At 41.1% G+C, this 18,287-nt stretch overlaps 2 protein-coding genes and 1 long non-coding RNA gene across 3 annotated transcripts; 1 reads left to right on the top strand and 2 right to left on the bottom strand.

Moving 5' to 3' along the window:
• Nucleotides 1-189: 189 nt before the first annotated feature.
• Nucleotides 190-2,976, bottom strand: LOC125561946. The gene is made up of 2 exons (XR_007307658.1): nt 2,203-2,976; nt 190-1,071 (listed from the first exon to the last, which is right to left on the bottom strand). It is a non-coding gene; the product is annotated as an uncharacterized LOC125561946 (long non-coding RNA).
• Nucleotides 2,977-2,996: 20 nt separating this feature from the next.
• LOC5512896 lies at nt 2,997-6,216 on the top strand. The gene is made up of 3 exons (XM_032382459.2): nt 2,997-3,167; nt 3,919-4,193; nt 5,950-6,216. The coding sequence occupies exons 1-3, from the start codon at nt 3,012-3,014 to the stop codon at nt 6,086-6,088; spliced, it is 570 nt and encodes a 189-aa protein (XP_032238350.2). The 5' UTR covers nt 2,997-3,011; the 3' UTR covers nt 6,089-6,216.
• A 1,662-nt stretch (nt 6,217-7,878) lies between these two features.
• On the bottom strand, nt 7,879-12,041 carry LOC5512895 (retinoschisin). Its single transcript, XM_001633151.3, has 5 exons — nt 11,895-12,041; nt 10,972-11,186; nt 10,675-10,853; nt 9,251-9,552; nt 7,879-8,913 (listed from the first exon to the last, which is right to left on the bottom strand). The coding sequence occupies exons 1-5, from the start codon at nt 11,934-11,936 to the stop codon at nt 8,773-8,775; spliced, it is 879 nt and encodes a 292-aa protein (XP_001633201.3). The 5' UTR covers nt 11,937-12,041; the 3' UTR covers nt 7,879-8,772.
• Nucleotides 12,042-18,287: the final 6,246 nt, after the last annotated feature.

The following is an 18,287-nucleotide window of genomic DNA, read 5'->3' as shown; positions in this document are numbered from 1 at the left end:
CAATTTTTAAGCGATAGGTTAACGGTCACAGGCAGGCCCTTTCCCCCTCCCTTCCCCCCCCCCCCCCCCCCCCACAAATGGGAAGACGGCGCATCAGGGCCCCCTATTTTTCTGATCAAGATAGGCTAGGGACGCAGTGTCGTCGGGCTGGTGACGACACACTTTACATACAGTAAAGAAACCTCCAGAAAAAGGGGACTTTGTAGGTAATACAAGCGGTACAAATGACACATCTTTCCATATATAGAGGATTCTCACGAGCCAGGGATGGGTAGAAAATCCTACTTTTAGTATTTCATGTTCTTATTCGTTGTTTAGTTCTTGTGACTTTCCCCATGGCAGACGTGGGACTTTTGTTCCAAGGTTAGTGCATAGATTAAGGATCAACACATATCACCAAAAGTAGATGATTTACAAAGATTTGAATGATTTACAAAGAAGTGGCTGCTGATAGCCGGTCCAACTCAGAGTCTGGCGCTCACCAACAGTCTTTTCTCCCGTGTTCAGTTAGTGATTAACTCTTACCAAGAGACCATGATATAAGAGAACAAATCCCCGTGGCTCATGATGCCGTCCATGAAAGCTATTTTTAGATTGCGCGAGCTTGTCAATCGTAGCATCCATACATGGTTCATCGCGCCATATTTGTTTATGGCACCTCGCGAACTAGTACATTTTCACAATTTTTTTTCCCTCTGCGCTTCTTGACTTCGTTCGCTACCTGTTTTTATCCTTTTCAGAACGAAAGAAAAATCTGGCCCAATGTTTTAACATAAGGGAGCACAAGAATGCCAATGGACAGTAGAATGCCGTATGGACTAATCAACTTTAATGTACGCTTCTTTGCTGCCAAATATACACAGAAGCTTGGAATTGAGCGGCACTACCTAGAATGGCTTGATACCATGTTCGCATTTTGGACACATGTTTATTGTATTTAGAGAAACTTCCTGGCAGTTTGTTTGTGAGGATGGAGTCACATGGGTATCCACAAAACGTCAGAAAGAAATTGATGTAAGTCTTGAGGTTCCATGCTATCAGATGCATTATTGCCCAAGATGCCTTAAGTCACTGGAGAACAGAAAAAATACATCAAACTCAGCACACTACAGTGTCATTAGCTACAGTGACTAGATAACCGTAAAAGCACAGCAAAACAAAGACTAAATTTCTGAAATTTCTTTAGAAGACTAACTTTACAGTTTCAGGCTTTTAGGTGATCTTTCAAATATAAGTGCTTGTTATCGTTCTGTAAACGATCGAAAAAATCAAGTTAAAATGCATGTGTTTGTTTGTGCCGATTGCCTGCTTTATTATTGATCCATTTGGTTGGTTTCTTTAGTTACCACAAAAATTGTATAAATTGTATAAACATTTTTTCTTGACCGCAAAAACTAACAAGGGGCAACAATTTTTACCCTATTTAGAAGCCATTTCATAATAAATAAAATCCAGGCGCCACACCAAATACAGACAAACGAATTTTAATCTAAACTCTTAGTTGAGCTCCCCTTGATCGCTCCGTGCAAGATCGAGAGTACGAATTTATCATACCAATACTCGATTGGTATGATAAATTCAAGGTCGTTGGAGACTGGAAATGACAAAGCGGCAATTAATCATCGACTTTGAAACAAATGGACGCTTAAAGATGCAGATAAAAAATTGAAAGAACAATTGGATCACAGGATATGAAATGATATTTGGAAATTCGAGCAAACCTTTTCTCTCCCCCTTTTTTAAGTGACGGGCTAAACACGTTTTTACATGAAATGTTTGACATCCTGGAGCAGAACCAACCCTATACCACCAACCCCCTGGAATTTCCTGGAGCTTTGACATAAACTACACATATTTGTTAGTTCGAACTATTCCAACTTTAGAAATTCATCACAGCTAATGTTCCTTGACCACAACACTATTTTAATTGGCTGAAATATGACAATACATTGAAGCTGATTGGGCATTGTAGCAATTCAGAAAACAAAGGGAACAAAATCCCTGCTCGGTGAAGCAGGCGTTAGTGGAGGGGCAGCGAACACCGCCTGCCCAAAAAACGCGTGCGAGGGAGGCTATAGTGGGGGGGGGGGGGGATGGATGTTTTCTGAAATTACACAATACATACAGTAATAATTCCAGATATCAATATCCCCACTCAATGATTAATTTTTAAGTTAAAGTAATGACTTTCAAAACACTCACCTCCCTCAGTTGAGGTGATCCCACGTGCTTAGACAAATCGCGGCCTTTGCTCGAATAGTCCCTCTGCTCTTCACCGATTTATCAACCTCACTTACTACCTTGGGTCTTGTGGAACTGTATAAAGTCATTGATAGTAATTCATACCAAATTGGAGAGTGCATGAGATCCAGAAGTAAGCTGGCGCTAAACGAACCACAAGTAGCCCAGGCTCTGTCAATGAGTAATTTGAACCGACCGGCTCATTGACCGTTAATAGAGAGAACATATGGAGTTGCTACTTTATGCAAGTATTCTTCCATAAAAATGCAATAAATTCAATCTAACTTGATGTAGTATTTGTAGTTGTCTATTATTTAAGCGATTTAGAGCGCATTTGGGGCTGCCTTAGCGTTGTTCGGTGAGATTTAGAATTTTCTCTATCACTCTTTTGAAACTTTTATTTCCCACCTAAAAATAAACTTGTAAAATTGCATTGAGGTATTGCAAACCATTTAGTCAATTAAGTCCAAAATGTCACTTTTTACCCTTTTGTGGCAATTTTGCTTAAAATGGAATAAAAGATCTGTTGATTACACACTTGTGCATATTTATTCCCTCACCCCCCACACACATTTTGTGAGCCTTGATGACTTATGCGACTGCGTGTTTGCAAACCTGCTCAAGCATTTGCAACAGGGCATCAAACCCTATTATATCAGCGGTGTAAATTAGACAGGACTAACGCTTATTGTTGACATTACAAGTACAGCTGGCAATTGTTCTTACAACTTTGAACCTTAGTTTGTCCTAGAACCAGAAGCAAATTTACAATGGACGAGTTACATTTTACAGAATGTACCCAATCAAGAAGGCGAGGCTTTGACGCGCTCTTCTTGTATCATCTGTCAGGTGCGTGTATAATAGCACCGTCTTTTGACGTTAACTTGAGATCTTCGGTCGTCACTAGCACAGCAAAGGAAACAGAGGTAAGATCTATCGAGCGATATTTCTCTTGATATCATGTATTTTTTTCAATATACATTTTTCTTGTAGTTCTTATCAACTTTCATCATTCTTCTCTACTTTCTTAAGTGTTGTTGCCTTTTCTTTTTTTATTTTTTCGCTCCTCCTCCTGAACATAGAAATCGTTGCCTCTCTTCTCCCATCAGCAGTACCTTTTCATTCATCATCTTTCTCTTTCAATCCTTTCTCTCTATTTCTTCTTGTTTTTCCTCTCAAATGATCTAACTCTTTGTACCTACGTACCGAGGTCTCAAAGCTACAATGTTATTTAACACTCGCTAATCACAATGCAACTCTAAAAGAACTCTAGCCTCAGCTACACCTTTGTTATTGTATCACACAATATTGGAAGACATATCATGCGATTAAATTTTGAAATAACCACCCAAAAACAACGTTTTATACTTTATTGACGGATTCAATCGGAAATATCACTAATGGCTTTCCAAAAAAGCCAATGGAAAAAATATACAGATCAGCTGATGGATGCTTTTTCATACATTGTATATTTCTAGTTTGACAAAATGGCAAAGTCCCGTCTGACAAATCCCTATTTTTATAAAATGCGTTAACTCAGAAATAGGGCAATAAGCAATCCTCGTCTTTAAATCAGGTTCCGGCTCGACCCGTTTCAGTTCCCGAAAAAAAAGGGGTTATTATTTTAGTTGATGTTTGCAATCTAAGACTGATTTATCGTATTTTTTTTTCTGATAGAACGGTATTTCGCGAGACGATTATTTCACCATGACTCAGGCGGCTGTATTGATTGGATCTGCACTGTGCGCAATGCTTTTTCTCTCCATCCCCGTCACATCCGAGGAAGGCGTGGTCAAGATCTATAGCGAACACGTTGCAGGTTTCTATGGAGTCTTCAAGATGAATGTCACCTCCGACGTCACCAACGGTTGGCACGTGACCTTGAGGTTTTCAAAACCTGTCGGGAGCTTGAAACCAAGAAACGCAGTGGTGAAGGTGGTGTCTGAAGACAAGTATGTTAGGGGGCGTAAAGGGTTGCGGTGATGCGTTTCTTTCTCTTAACCCTATTCAGACCGGGCTTTTTTGGGCTCCCACTGACCGGCCCCCCATCCGTAACTTTTAAACCATTGGAGCTGTTTTGAACAAATTTTTACGGGCAAATTTCTGTTTTTTTTTAATTGTGTATTTCTGTCTTTTTTCGATAATCTTATTATCTTGCAGAAGGCATATATAATTATTTTTTTCTACTTTTTATTTAAAATAGAGGAAAATAAAAAGGATTTTGCCAAATTTAGATGTTAGTTTAAAAAAACGGCGATTTTTAGCTAATTATGTGACATCAGCATCCGCCATCTTGGATCCGCCATCTTGAATCCGCCATCTTGGATTTAATGAAAGTTATTTATTTTAATCAATAAAAACTGGGTGGCAAAATCTGAAGCTTTTTAACAATATTTAATCTTCGTTTCAAGTTTTATTAATGATTTCAGGTGGATATGAATGTTTTTTTTTTGCTATTTCTACAAGCACTATTTCGAGAAGGTAAAAAATTGACAAAAAAAAAACACCACCCCTCCCCCCCTAAAATAGAGATGTAAATTTTTATTGTGTTTTTTCAAAGTTTGGTACAAAACGTTTATATGACATGGATTTACGTTGAGCCCGTCGTATTAATAGTTGATCTTGACGACTTAAAGCGTTTTGCCCAATTTTCATTAAGCCGGTCTCAAAATTTGGTTGCTATGGTTACCAGGGTACACATATTAAAATTTTGTTTACCCCAAACTGATCCCAGATAAATTTTAGGAAAAGTCATCAAATTTCAATGCTCTAGCCCTACTAGTTTAAAAAAGATTACAGATTAAAGGTGCTGGCGGGGGCCTCAAAAGCCCCCCCCCCCCCCCCCCCCCCCCGTCTGAATAGGGTTAAAACAAGTTCGTATTATTCTTTTTTGGGAAGGAAGGGGGTGCGGTTTCTTAAAACTAAAATAAAAGTGGATTCCGGATTTTTGCATAGAACGGTTTTGCGTGAACCTGTTACTTGATTATAGTTGTTCTTTGGTCGTTTGTCGTGAAGTTTAGACATGTAAATCCAAAGCAGGATCTCATAAGTAGAGGCAATCAACTTCCTCACATTCTTGTATTATATAGGTGTCACGGCGTTTCCTAGGATTAGGCTATTTTTAGACGCGCGGATTAGCCAATCAGATGCGACCTTAGTGCTTACGTTTTGGCTGAGCTCAACTGCACGCGCAGTCAAAAAGCTATGTTTTCTCTTCCGTACTTTGACTTTTGTTGCTCTCTTCTTCAATGATGAATTCAACTTTATCTACGAATTTAAATTCTGGCTTGCAATTCTTTTGTTGAACAAACAAAACCGGCGGATGATGGATAAAGAAATATTCTTCCTAACTGAAATTTGCGCATGCAGCCTCACGTCACTCGCGCGTGCGACCAACGTCAACGTAGCTGATTGGCCCGTTCGTGCGCGCGCGTTTAAAAATAGCCTGATCCTAGGAAACGCCGTGACACTTATATAATGCAGATGATTGCCCCTACTTATGAGCCTCTGTCAAAAGTTAATACACTTCAGCGATAGCATTACTAGGGAAAATCTGAATGTGGTAACACCCCCCCCCCCCTACGTTTAAAAGAATACTAAAATTATAAGCCGCTATTTGTGGACAAAAGGACAAGAACCTTTTATTGGGAAAGGTTATTTGCTTTCAAACTTATGTAAATTATGTCTATTATTTACTTTATTTTTTAGAACAATCTTTAAGTTGGCCAACACTATCTGGAACCCGCGATTGACAGCCGGGCGGATTCTGAAGATCGTGTTTTACGGCAAAAAGGCAGAGAGTGGAGCGAAGGCACCTACCGTTGCAGCTGATTTCAAGCGAGACTAAAAATCTGAGAGGAAACCAGAAGGCAGAGATGGATTGATATTATGAAATGGATAGAATAAAAGTAAACCTATACGGAAAGACTTTTCTTAATTTTCCATATTAATAAAAAAGAATTTTTAAAGAATAAATATGGATTTATATATTGTTTGTTTAAAAAGCCTCCCAGCCGCCACTTTGTCGTCAAAGTCAGGGGCGGATCTAGCTTTTTGCTAAAGGATGGGGGTCGACTCCGTGACAAAGATTGTAGGGGGGGGAGGGGTAATTATTATTTGTAATTTCTCACCTTCAACGCGCTTTTTCTTCTCGCCCATTTCAAGTGAGTTGCAATGGCAATTTGCAATGATATTTGCAATTGGTTGGTTGCAAATTCAGTGCAACACCCCTCAAAAGCTCCACTTTTAAATCGCGCCGTTCGTACCATGAAACAAAATAACGATCCGAAGAAAAAAGATCGCGTCGCGAATTGCAAAGCTGTTCCCGGATATAATAAATACCGTTCAAACGGGGTATGTAAAATACATGAGATATATGTACGTATAATATTGATAGAATCAAAAAGCCCAAACTGTCGAGATCTCGTACCAGAACAATGAATAAAATACACCAAAATCTGGAAATCGACTCTGCCAAATTTTCGTCCCTCAAAAGCTCCACTTTTAAATCGCGCCGTTCGTACCATGAAACAAAATAACGATCCGAAGAAAAAAGATCGCGTCGCGAATTGCAAAGCTGTTCCCGGATATAATAAATACCGTTCAAACGGGGTATGTAAAATACATGAGATATATGTACGTATAATATTGATAAAATCAAAAAGCCCAAACTGTTGCGATCTCGTACCAGAACAATGAATAAAATACACCAAAATCTGGAAATCGACTCTGCCAAATTTTCGTCTTTAATAAGACTTTATTAAAGACGAAAATTTGGCAGAGTCGATTTCCAGATTTTGGTGTATTTTACGTATAATATTGGATATACATCAACTCAAGATATCCCTGGGTTAGCCTTGTTCTCAGATTTCCAAAACGTCTTCGATTGCCTGGAATGGGATTTCATAAAAATAACCCTAGAAACTTTTAATATTGGTCTAAACTTAATAAGACAATTTTATACTTTTCTAACGGTATATCCGCCCTTAATTCGCCTGTCTTTGAACTGCACCGAATGCTCAGCCAGGAATGTCCGGTTAGCGGCACGTTTTAATTCTTGCAGCGGAAATATTAGGTGACGTTATTCGGAAAAATGCAGAAATAAAAGGAATAAGGATCAAGAACTATGAGTTTATGCTAAGCCAATATATAGACAACACTAAAATTTTTGTGGCTGACCTGGAGTCAGCAGAACATCTTTGTGCATTTCTGGCGAAATTTGAGGCATGCTCTGGCTTAATCAAAATCAGAAGGACTTTGGCTCGAAGAAAATAAATGCCGAAAAGAAAAACCTTTAGGCATTTGTTGGCCCACACAATCTATCGATCCTTCTCTGGCATCCCAAGTGTATCCCTCGAGAATTTAGCCTTCAACTGTTACTCATCTAGTTTGGATCAGTTGCGCATCTAGTTTGCATCAGTTGCGTATTTAGTTTGCATCAGTTGCGCAGCTAGTTTGCATCAGTTGCGCATCTAGTTTGCATCTGTTGAGCAGTTGACTCTTTAGACATACTTGGCTAAGAAGCCGTTTTTAGTGTCACAAAGGTCGACTGCCAAGCAGAATAGTTTATACAGAGCAATAGTTTTAGGTCGGTCAACTTTTGCGGCTAAAGGTAATAAGTAACATCTAGAACACTGCTTTGGTGCAATAATTTTATTCAGATTAACATTTTGTTATGAACAACACAATAAATCTAGCCCATTAGAGCGACTTTTAAATTTTTTTATAGTTATTATGAAAATGGTGAAATCCGTTGTAGTTGTGTACCTCCCCCTATATACGTCGTAGTGTGAATCACCGTGAGGTTAAGATGCATCAATTAGAGTTGTAATTCACACGCATAAAGTGCAGCTGCCCCTTCCTCACAAGGGTATTTCGAGAGCATTAAGATAATGGCGCATTCTTTACCCATGGGGGATGGGGAAGAGGGGGTTCACCTACATCACTTACAGTTGAAATTCACACGCATAAAGTGCAGCTGCTCCCCTTCCCCATTGTCGGGAGCATTTAGTTAGATAGTGGCGCATCCCTTCCCCATTGTCGGGAGCATTTAGTTAGATAGTGGCGCATCCCTTCCCCATTGTCGGGAGCATTTAGTTAGATAGTGGCGCATCCCTTCCCCCTTGTCGGGAGCATTTAGTTAGATAGTGGCGCATCCCTTCCCCCTTGTCGGGAGCATTTAGTTAGATAGTGGCGCATCCCTTCCCCATTGTCGGGAGCATTTAGTTAGATAGTGGCGCATCCCTTCCCCATTGTCGGGAGCATTTAGTTAGATAGTGGCGCATCCCTTCCCCCTTGTCGGGAGCATTTAGTCAGATAGCGGCGCACCCCTTCCCCATTGTAGGGAGCATTTAGTTAGATAGTGGCGCATTCCTTCCCCATTGTCGGGAGCATTTAGTTAGATAGTGGCGCTCCCCTTCCCCATTGTCGGGAGCATTTAGTTAGATAGTGGCGCATCCCTTCCCCATTCTCGGGAGCATTTAGTTAGATAGTGGCGCATCCCTTCATGTTGTGGGGGGGACTTAGGGGGGTTCACATGCATCCGTAGATCTCCAACCTGATAACAGGCCGCCATTCGAAAGTTACCGCGATGATCCGGATACCACGTGTAACCACGGGCTGTGCCAACACTCCGTAGACAACAGTGTACCTGTCTGTGTTTCCGGGGAACACCTAAGATAGATAACAAAATATATGAATCAAAGCAAATCCTACTTTTCCCTTGGTTGGTTAAGTCGCAAGACTAGGCTCGATTTACCCTGCTAGCAGAGCTTTTGCCTGCGGACACAAACGCGAAAGAACAGAGACGCGACGCGGAGAAGTGAACTGATAGAGACAAACAGGAATAAGCTCTTCTAGTAGGGTAGGCTGATTCTAATTGGTTAAAGCTTGGTGTAGCTTCCATAAATCCCAGGATAACAACCTCTAAATCTTTGTTTATTTCAGGAAAAGATTGGCTCATGCACCCCCTCCCCGTAAGGAAAACGCAAGATCCGCCCATGACTCACACCTTTTCTTGGCCTCCCTCACGGTACACTTTCCAGATAGACAGATCGGAGCTGTAGCCGATCTTGTAGCTTGTCATCCACTCCGCAAAATTTCGGTTTCCTTGAGTGGCTACTTTGGTGACAGTTATGACACGCCCCAGGTCGACTTGGAAGTACTCTCCAGGGCTCTGAGATGCTGACCCCCAGGCCGTTGCGTTATTAAGGCGGCCATTTTTAGGCGGTAGTGAATTCCAATAGCTCGATGCAGTGATTGCAGAGTCACTTATAGCGCCCGATTCCATACCCAGAGCGCTTGGCACACAATCTGGTAATTACAAGTGCACAGTCATAAATATTGGGGTGGACGCATTGAAATTATATGGACTTGAAAAGAAAAAGTCGACACAAGGCATAGTTGCGTTTTAGTCATACGATATTTCTGCAGGACAATATCTGTGCAAAAAAATACAATTCGAACGTTATTCAACTGCTGGCTTTGTGTTTATCTGTATTTTCTCGGTGACAGAGGCGATCCACTTTGATGTTGTTCTGGTTGTGATCCATCTGAAGCTGTGACAGATGCAGATTTGGAAGAATTCAAAATTCATGACTGATGTCAACCAAAAGACAGTTGTGACTCGCAAACGAAAGGCACATGCGTTACTGAAAACGAGTATAACAGGCCATCCGCTCTAAATTATCAGTCACATCCTCAAAGAAACCTGTAGATGGACTGCTTTTACAATTTTGAAATATTTTCCGTTTTTCTTTTTCTTTTAAAATAATTAGAGATTTTTATGTAATTGATCGGAACTAGACTGGTCTCAAGAAGGACCTGCGGTATAAAAGGCTCGTGTCCATGGGCAGGATTGCTTCAATAGATCACCGTCTAGCAGAGCAGATCATCTACCATTATTAATAATGTGGACCGTAACATTTTTTCTTCTTTTCTTCGTTACCGAACGAAATGGAAATACTCCCAGTGATTTTAGGTTTCTACATTTCTGGTAGAGATGAGACAACATGTAGTAAAACCGTGCCTTTTTGTGGCGATAGAAATCAAGGAAAAGCTAGAGAAAAATTAAATTCCCTCCTCTTTTGCAAAGTATGGAAAAGCTAGATTTTAAAGAAAAAGGTTTTTCTGAACTCTCGATAAGGTTTGATTAGACAAAAAATACATTCTTATGTATTTTCAAGATCGACAGGAAAAAAGCTTTTCAACCTGGGAAACGTCTAGTATCCCTGAAGTATTTTTTCAAAATATGGTAAAGTAAAGTTACGTTAGTTAACTAGAAAGCATGCTCGCTTTTTCTATTTTTCCCAATGTTTTGAAGTGCTCATTGTTATGATCAATTTTGGTTCCTATTTGTTCCTAACAGGGTGGTTTCGAATCTTGGGTAACGAATAAAATTAAGACAGCGTTTCCCTAGAAACATGTCGTATTAACCTTCACACTTGTATGTCTTTCCGCCTTCTTGCATCTTGCATGCCATACCGCTGCTACAGAACATGTTACTGCAATTGGTCACTGGTTTCACAATAGCGTAGTACGCGGCAGGTGCTCTGCCAGAAATGAAATTTTCAGGGAACGCAAAGTGGGTATCGCCATTCAACTCACATTGCGACCTGTAAAAGTTTTCAATTCAAATCAACTGACACGAAAATGTCATCATATTTTTGTCTGTTTGTTCGTCAGCCCGCCCGTCTGTCTTTCTACCCGTCCGTCCGTCTGTCTGATACTTACTTTTTACGGATGTAGTTGATCGAGTAACAAGCGCTGTTGCGTTTGCAAATCACTGGACAATCTTTCTCGGTTGTTGTTACTGTCCCAATCACGTGACCCTGTAGCATGGAATTCGTCATCTTGAAAAAGCCATCGCAAACTTCTGCATTGACGTATCGCCATGGCAGCAGAATGATTGACATTATAATCTTCGATGTAGCCATTGGTGATTTTAGCTGAATAAAAATAATAGTGTTATATGTTTTCTCAAGTTTACTGAGATGTCAAATGCTATTTCGTCCGTTTTTACATTTGATTTCCTACTCAAACTTACTAAAGAAATCGATAAGCTTGCAGTAATAAAAGAAACAGTAATTTCTTTCATGAATACAAGTAAAAGTAAATCGAAATCTTCCATAACTCCCGCTGAATCAAAGTGATCTCCCATTAAAGCAAATTTGTTAAATAGTTTTATTCCTCCCACTAGAAGCTTTTTAGAAAAGACGAAATCAATCTTAAGAGTGACAAATTCGAATTTTCACTTGCCACGGAAAACTTGAGCGAATTTTATAAATATTTTCTTCCCAAAGAAGGAGAAAGTTTTAAAGGAAAAAACTAAAAAAATATTTGCGCAAAAGGGAGAAAAAAGTCGGGCATGCTCGAGGATTTGGTTTCTTATTTCTCATCTTGAAAATCATCTTATCAAAGCTCACTTTTCTTTAAAAATATGTTTCTTATGCTGTTCTGCCTTGTTTTTTTTTTTAAATAAATCAGCCCCTTATACCATAAGTGCATATTCTAATAATTCATTGGGATATTTGGATCATTCGAAATACAAGAAGATTCACCAGCGTTTCAGTTGAGCGTCCGTTCAAATAAGCATTCATTGAAATAAAAATGATCTATGACTGGCCTAATTTTACTAAAAACAACGTTCCACTTACCGAAAAGGAGATGAATGTTGCTCTAAGTTCCTCTATCATCATTATGGGAGAATAATGTCATTAAGACATGTTAAATGGGTAAAAAAACCTTTTAATAATTCATTCGAAGTTTTCAACGCTTGAGAACTTTCCTAACTACACCTTGTGGTGTAGAAGAATATCCTGCAGTTTTGGGACCGTACTCCCTACCGCTAAGAACTCGTCATAATACTCAAAACCAAAACAAAAATCTCATTTATAAATTCTGTTTTCTAACAAGAAGATAGCCATCGTTCTGCGACAATCTTGCATTGCAAGAATAAAAAAAGAAATGATAAAAATAAATTTTCCCAAAGTTTCAAATTCCGTATTATAATAAAACCATTTAGTTTTCTATGATTTCCCTGAAGACAAATTGGAATTTTCACTTCCCACGGAAACCTGAACAAATTTCAAATATTTTCTTCCTAATGAAGGAGAAGGATTTACAGGAAAGGAGTTAAAAAGATTGGAAAGACACAAAAGACGAGTTTAAGTCAAGAAGTTTTATTAAAGGGACAACGCTACGAAGTTTAACAGAATTCCATAATAAAATAAAACCCTCAAGACAAGTTCGAACTAATTTTCGACTGGAACTTCGAGCAAATTTTCTTAAATAACGGATCTCGTCAGGGGGTAATCGAGAAAAGGAGAGAAAAATATCCTTCAGTTTTGGGGCCGTACACCCTACCGCTATGAATTCATTGTAGTACTCAAAACAAAAAACAAAATCTCGTTTACAAATTCTGTCTACTAACAAGAAGATAGCCATCACTCTGTGACAATCTTGCATTGCAAATGATAAAACAAAATGATAATAAAAAGGAGTTCTCCCAAAGGCTTTCTTTAATTACGCTGCAAGATAAACATGCTTTGTCTCGTCAACCGAGCAAATCGCAGTTCTGCTGGCGCAGTTTGCCCACGAACCCAGCAATGCTTGGCTCATTTGCATCATTTGCCTTTCCATAGCGAAAAATGCCCGCGTCCATACAATTCTAATTTTTTCCGGGGTCGGGTATCCATCAAATCGCGCGCTCTGATTGGCTCTCGTGAGGTCCGGTATCCTACGATCCCGACCCCCCGATACCAGACCGCTCACCTTCAAGGCTCGAAATACTACTCAAAGGATAGAGAGGGAGGCTAGCAATCTTAGGGAAAACTGTTCGCAGTAAAGACAGGGAAGTCGTAGATTGTGAAGCCCGGGCATAATGCTGGGCCATGCCACACTTAACCATCCCAAATAATTGGCTATCTGCTCCTGTGAGCAACCCAAAATACTAAGGGAATTGGATAAGCCAACCCGAAAACTATGAGGAGTTTCTCCTTCATTGATCTTGGCTTCAAAAAGATACATTCGGAGGCGATTATTCACTGCAGATCCCCAAAAAGGATTACCAGAAACTGCCTCGCAACCACGAGTTGAAGAGCGAAAGAAATAGCCCCCAGACAACTCCAAGCCTAGGGAGTTGCAAGCACGTATATAATAGTCTAACCAAAACATTGGGCAGACCTCCCTTACGTGGAATGGTATCAATACAAACTCCCGTGGAGCACCGCAACGAACCGTTTACGTAAGTAATAATCAAATGCGAAAACCAACACCATCGAGTCGGAAGACCTGATCGTAACGAAGGCGGCCCAAATCAGACGCTCTATCCCCCGTAAAAAAAATATTATAAAAAAGGTAGTATCCCTTACCAAAATATATTTATTGACCACGGAAAGGGAGCTTGAAATTTCTATATTTTTTCCCTAAAAAGCAAAACCAAGGTCTTGAAATTAACAAAGAAAAGGGGAAGCGCTTGCCTGGGAACAATAGCTTTATCAGCCTGTTCTTCACGGACAAATTTAAGATAGGCCTTGAGACGAGGATGAGCCAAGGGGTTAGCATTGTTGGTACGTCATAAATTATTATAAATTGCTTTAAGCTTACCAATGAGAAAATCAACAGATCCTGACGCTAACCTAGTAGGGCAACCGCAATCAACTCGAGTGCAAGAGCCATTGTGTACAACCGTCCTTGCTCCATTATCCCTGCTAATAAGAAACTTGATAAGGTTTTCCGAAGTAGCGGAAGGTATTGCTTTTGGAGGAGACAACGCAGAAAGAAAACTACCTAACTTCCTCTCCAAAGCAGACTTCTGTCTTTGGTAAGGCTTCCTTTCACGTGCTGACTCCTTAAAACTTTTATCAATCTCTGCAACGTCTAACTTGCTCTGCGCCATCGGTAACAAAACCAAGGAAACCGTTGTACCACAAGCTTGGCAAAACACAGCATAAGCATGCAGGACATCTCCTGGCTGGCTTCACGGTCTGGAAGTCTAGACAAAACAAAGTCCAAGAAAACGTAAGACTAGAGTCTAACATATGCAACGGAAAGCCCAAAGATCCCATTGTAACGACTTCGGATGCCAATCAGGACCCAAGCGTGACTGGAAAGTACTGAAGCGTCGCCTTTCAGTCCTACTAGGACTCTTATCGATTGAAGCGGCTTCCAGAAGCGCGAACCAGAAATAACGGGGTAGAATATCCGGGGCTACAATCATGAAAGCGTAACGACACCCCTGGTTGAAAAGAAATCTCCACAAAGGACCGATGAGTGTGAAGGGTGGAAAAACATACAAACTCTCTTCCCTTGGCACCTGTTGCGCAAAGACGTTAACACCGGCTGACCTAGGTCGCTGACCTAGGCCGCCTCGACCTATTTGGGCGTTACCATCAAGAGCCATAAGGGCGAAAGTATGCGGACCAAACATTCTGTCGACCAGAGCCCAGGCAGAGGCCGACAACGTACAGGCTAAGTCCGATCGCGCCCAAGAGAGAGCGTCTGCGGGGTTCTTGGCGGAGGGGACATACTGCAAATTAATAGCGAAGTTAGACTGCTGACTACACTGGAACACCTCTATAACGATCTGGTTATTCTCCCGAACCTTTCCACCTTCCTTTTCCCACGTTCCGATAAGCGATGAACTATCAGTATGAACATCCACACTAGAATTACGGATGTACTCTTTGAACGACTCCAGAGACAACTTCAAAGCCTTTGCTTCAAGAAAATTGATATCAACAGGCTCGTTCTCTCGCCAGTAGTCTCAGTAATCCTTAAAGTAAAGTCCCCTATTACAAGGACACCAACCCAAGCACGACGAGATGCATCGATAGCATGCTTCTCCGATCTCCAAGGTAGAATGCTCTCTCCGACATCTATGAAACGCCAGTATTCAATTAAGGAAATCAGTCAACTTTATGGAAGGTCTTAATCTGCCCATGATACTCGCGATTGCCATAAACACCTCACGGAGGTAAAACTTACAACCAGCTATAGCAAGACTAAAAGGAGACCGCCTTTCCTGTAAAACGTTGAAGCGTTTTCAAAGTAACTGACTTTGAACGAAAAATCTCTTCACGGAGCAGCTTGAACTTGGCTTTTTTGTCCTCCGGGGTTAAAAACGCTTGCTTCACAGAATTTGAGGCAAAACCCAGAAACCGCACCGAAGTGGATGGTGTGGATTGAGATTTTTCAAGGTTAATAAAATAAAAAAAAATGTCGATCGTCAATGTATTGAAGTACATGTACACCAAGCGGTCGTGCCGCCCTGGTCACAAATAAGCCGAGGTTATAGTACAGAAATGCACTGGCCTTCCAGCCGTACGAAAGGCAACGTACGAAAGGTGAAATAAAATCCCATAAACTTGGAACCAAAAAACTTGTATGAGTCTGGGTGAAGTAAAACGTGTTGATATCCACTTTTTTCATCGAATGTTGTTTGGAAATGGCCATCCAAAACATACCTCGGTAAGTCCGTGAGGTGGTCTGACTTGAACCGGAGAACCCTTGTCCAAAGGTTCATCGTGGCATAAGCGGGGTTTAGTAGGCTCGACTGTTAGCGGGAGGAAGATAAGTGGAGGGATAGATCCCGCTCCCCCCCCCCCCCCCCCAGATCAGCACTACTCCCGCTGCAACCCAGCTCAAGATGGTATCAGCGATGAATGAGGAAAAGATCGTGCAAATATGTGCGTTTTCCAACTCAATGGAGTGTGGGGGTCAGAATTATAAGATTTCCCTTTAAAATCACCCTTAATGGCAAAGAAAGTCGTAAACATTTACACCTTCCCTGACAATGTTTTCAAAGTCAACTCCATGGAGGCTTTGGGTACTCGCTAGAAGCTCAGACCACACGTGGGCTTCTCCATGAATGGATCCTGCATTAAAATTCTTAGGATTATGGAAACGTAAATTTTCTAAATCTGTCAAAGCAGGATTCTCCACCACCATTGACCTTGAGACCTGAGTGCCATAACGAAAGGCTGGGTCCCCTTGAAACCTTTCGTTGACCAGAAAATCCGAAGCACGGTCTAATATGAGATACAGAGAAGGTCCCTTCCATAGTCAACAAAAGAGATGGCAACAAAGATAAAATGTGGCTAAACACACGAGAAAATAATTTCAATGATCAGTCATAACACTTACACCTTCCAAAGGGGTGGCCCCGAAAATTACAGGAACGGGCAATATGCCGCAATTATAACATTGGACGCCATGTGTATAATGTGTGGCCATCTGACGGCCATCTGGACGGCGTTCACCAAAACTTGCCTTAGCCCCTTCTATGAGGATGGATGAAGCTTTCTTTGCGAATCTTAGCCCTTACATGGTCTCCAATCAATCCGGTTAATAGACGCTGCACCTGGCCACCTCCGAGTGTGTCACCTTCACGCTAATGCATAAACTAACGTGACCTTAATCACGGTAAACTAGTGTATAAAACTTGGGTAACTCTTTAATATATAGACTATATAACTAAGATTTCTAAATAAGCTTATCCAAAAGAAAAGGCAAAACATTAAACATGATTAAAGCTTACCAAGAAAAATGCGAAGTTATAGGGAAAAAGCAAGGGAAAGAAACCGACTAAGCTGACTACAAAATAAATACGAATAATAAAATAAACGGTTACAAACGCAAAAGAGAGAACGAAATTTAAAACTAGAGCAAAAAAATACACCAGAGCGAAAGCAAACTAGAAAAACGCTACGGAGAAAAAACTATAAAAACACTAGTAGTGCAATACACACCTGCTCGGCCACGGAGCCTTAACAACGGGCCCTGCTTCAGGGGGAAACAATGGAGGGAGAACTGCTCCCTGTTGTTTTTCGGCCATGATGATGGTAGCGGTTGAAACACTTGTGTGGCAGAAAAGAAAGTACGTTTCTCTTCCGACGAGCGAATTGAAAAACCTGCACGAATAATTGGAAATAATGTACTTTATTAATGTCGCATTTAAAAGTCTATGACATATTTTTCGTTTCTTGTGTAATATTTTTTGTTCCGATAACAATTCATAAGTTATTGCGGATTTTCTCAGGCCTGACCATTTGTCCCCCTCTAATGTTCACTTCGCGATTTTCAAATTATATTTTATGCATAAATCATGTACAATAGAAATCGACATACATTTGACTACGCCTGTCCATAAAAGTTCAGTCGTTTGATAGACTTGATCAGGGGCTCATAGGTAGCGGCAATCATCTGTATTATATAAGTGTCACGGCGTCACGGGCCAATCAGTACGTTGACGTTGGTCGCGCGCGCGAGTGACGTGAGGCTGCACGCGCAAAACGCAGTTAGGAAGAATATATTTTTATCTATCATCCGTCGGTTTTGTTTGTTTACCAAAAGAATTGCAAGCTAGAATTCGAAGTCGTATAGGTAGGGTTGGATTCATATTAAAGAAGAGAGCAGCAAAAGTCAAAGTACCGACGAAGAGAGAACATAGCTTTTTGTCTGAGACTGCGCGTGCAGTTGAGCTCAGCCAAAACGTCAACAGAAAGGTCGCATCTGTCTGGCTCATCCGCGCGTCTAAAAATAGCCTGATCCTAGGAAACATCGTGACACCTATATAATATTTTATAATGATTTCTTTAGTAAAACTTTGAGCCGTTCGTGCTGTCCCCCCCCTCCCCCCGATACCCCGGTGGATTACAGGTGTTAAACAGGTGTTAAAGCACTTCGTTCGAGTCGAAGTCGCCCTGCAGTTTTTTTGCCGATGAAGTTTAACTGAGGCAAACCGGCTATGCCATGCTGACGAGTCCTAATAAGGACGAAACAGCTGTCCATGGTTGCCGAACTGCACGGGTAATAGACTGTGCTAGCGTCCCGTCTTGGCCCGACTGGTGCCAATGTGTGTATGCTAGTGTGCTTCTAAAGTTCACAGTTAAATCCCCGCATGACCGCGTTACCTCGGTATGTCCCGGGGGGGTCGGGGGGGGGGGGGGGGGGGGGCGGGATTTCAATTGACTAGTGCATTACTGACCAATTGAGACGCTTGGGTACGAGGCAGGATCACACACAGTCCAAGGATGTGAGGGAGCCTG

The sequence above is a fragment of the Nematostella vectensis genome, chromosome 4 (assembly GCF_932526225.1).
Source record: "Nematostella vectensis chromosome 4, jaNemVect1.1, whole genome shotgun sequence".
Lineage (NCBI taxonomy): Eukaryota > Metazoa > Cnidaria > Anthozoa > Actiniaria > Edwardsiidae > Nematostella > Nematostella vectensis.
Note: the sequence above shows the minus strand (reverse complement) of the source record. Positions and strands in the feature narration are given on the sequence as shown.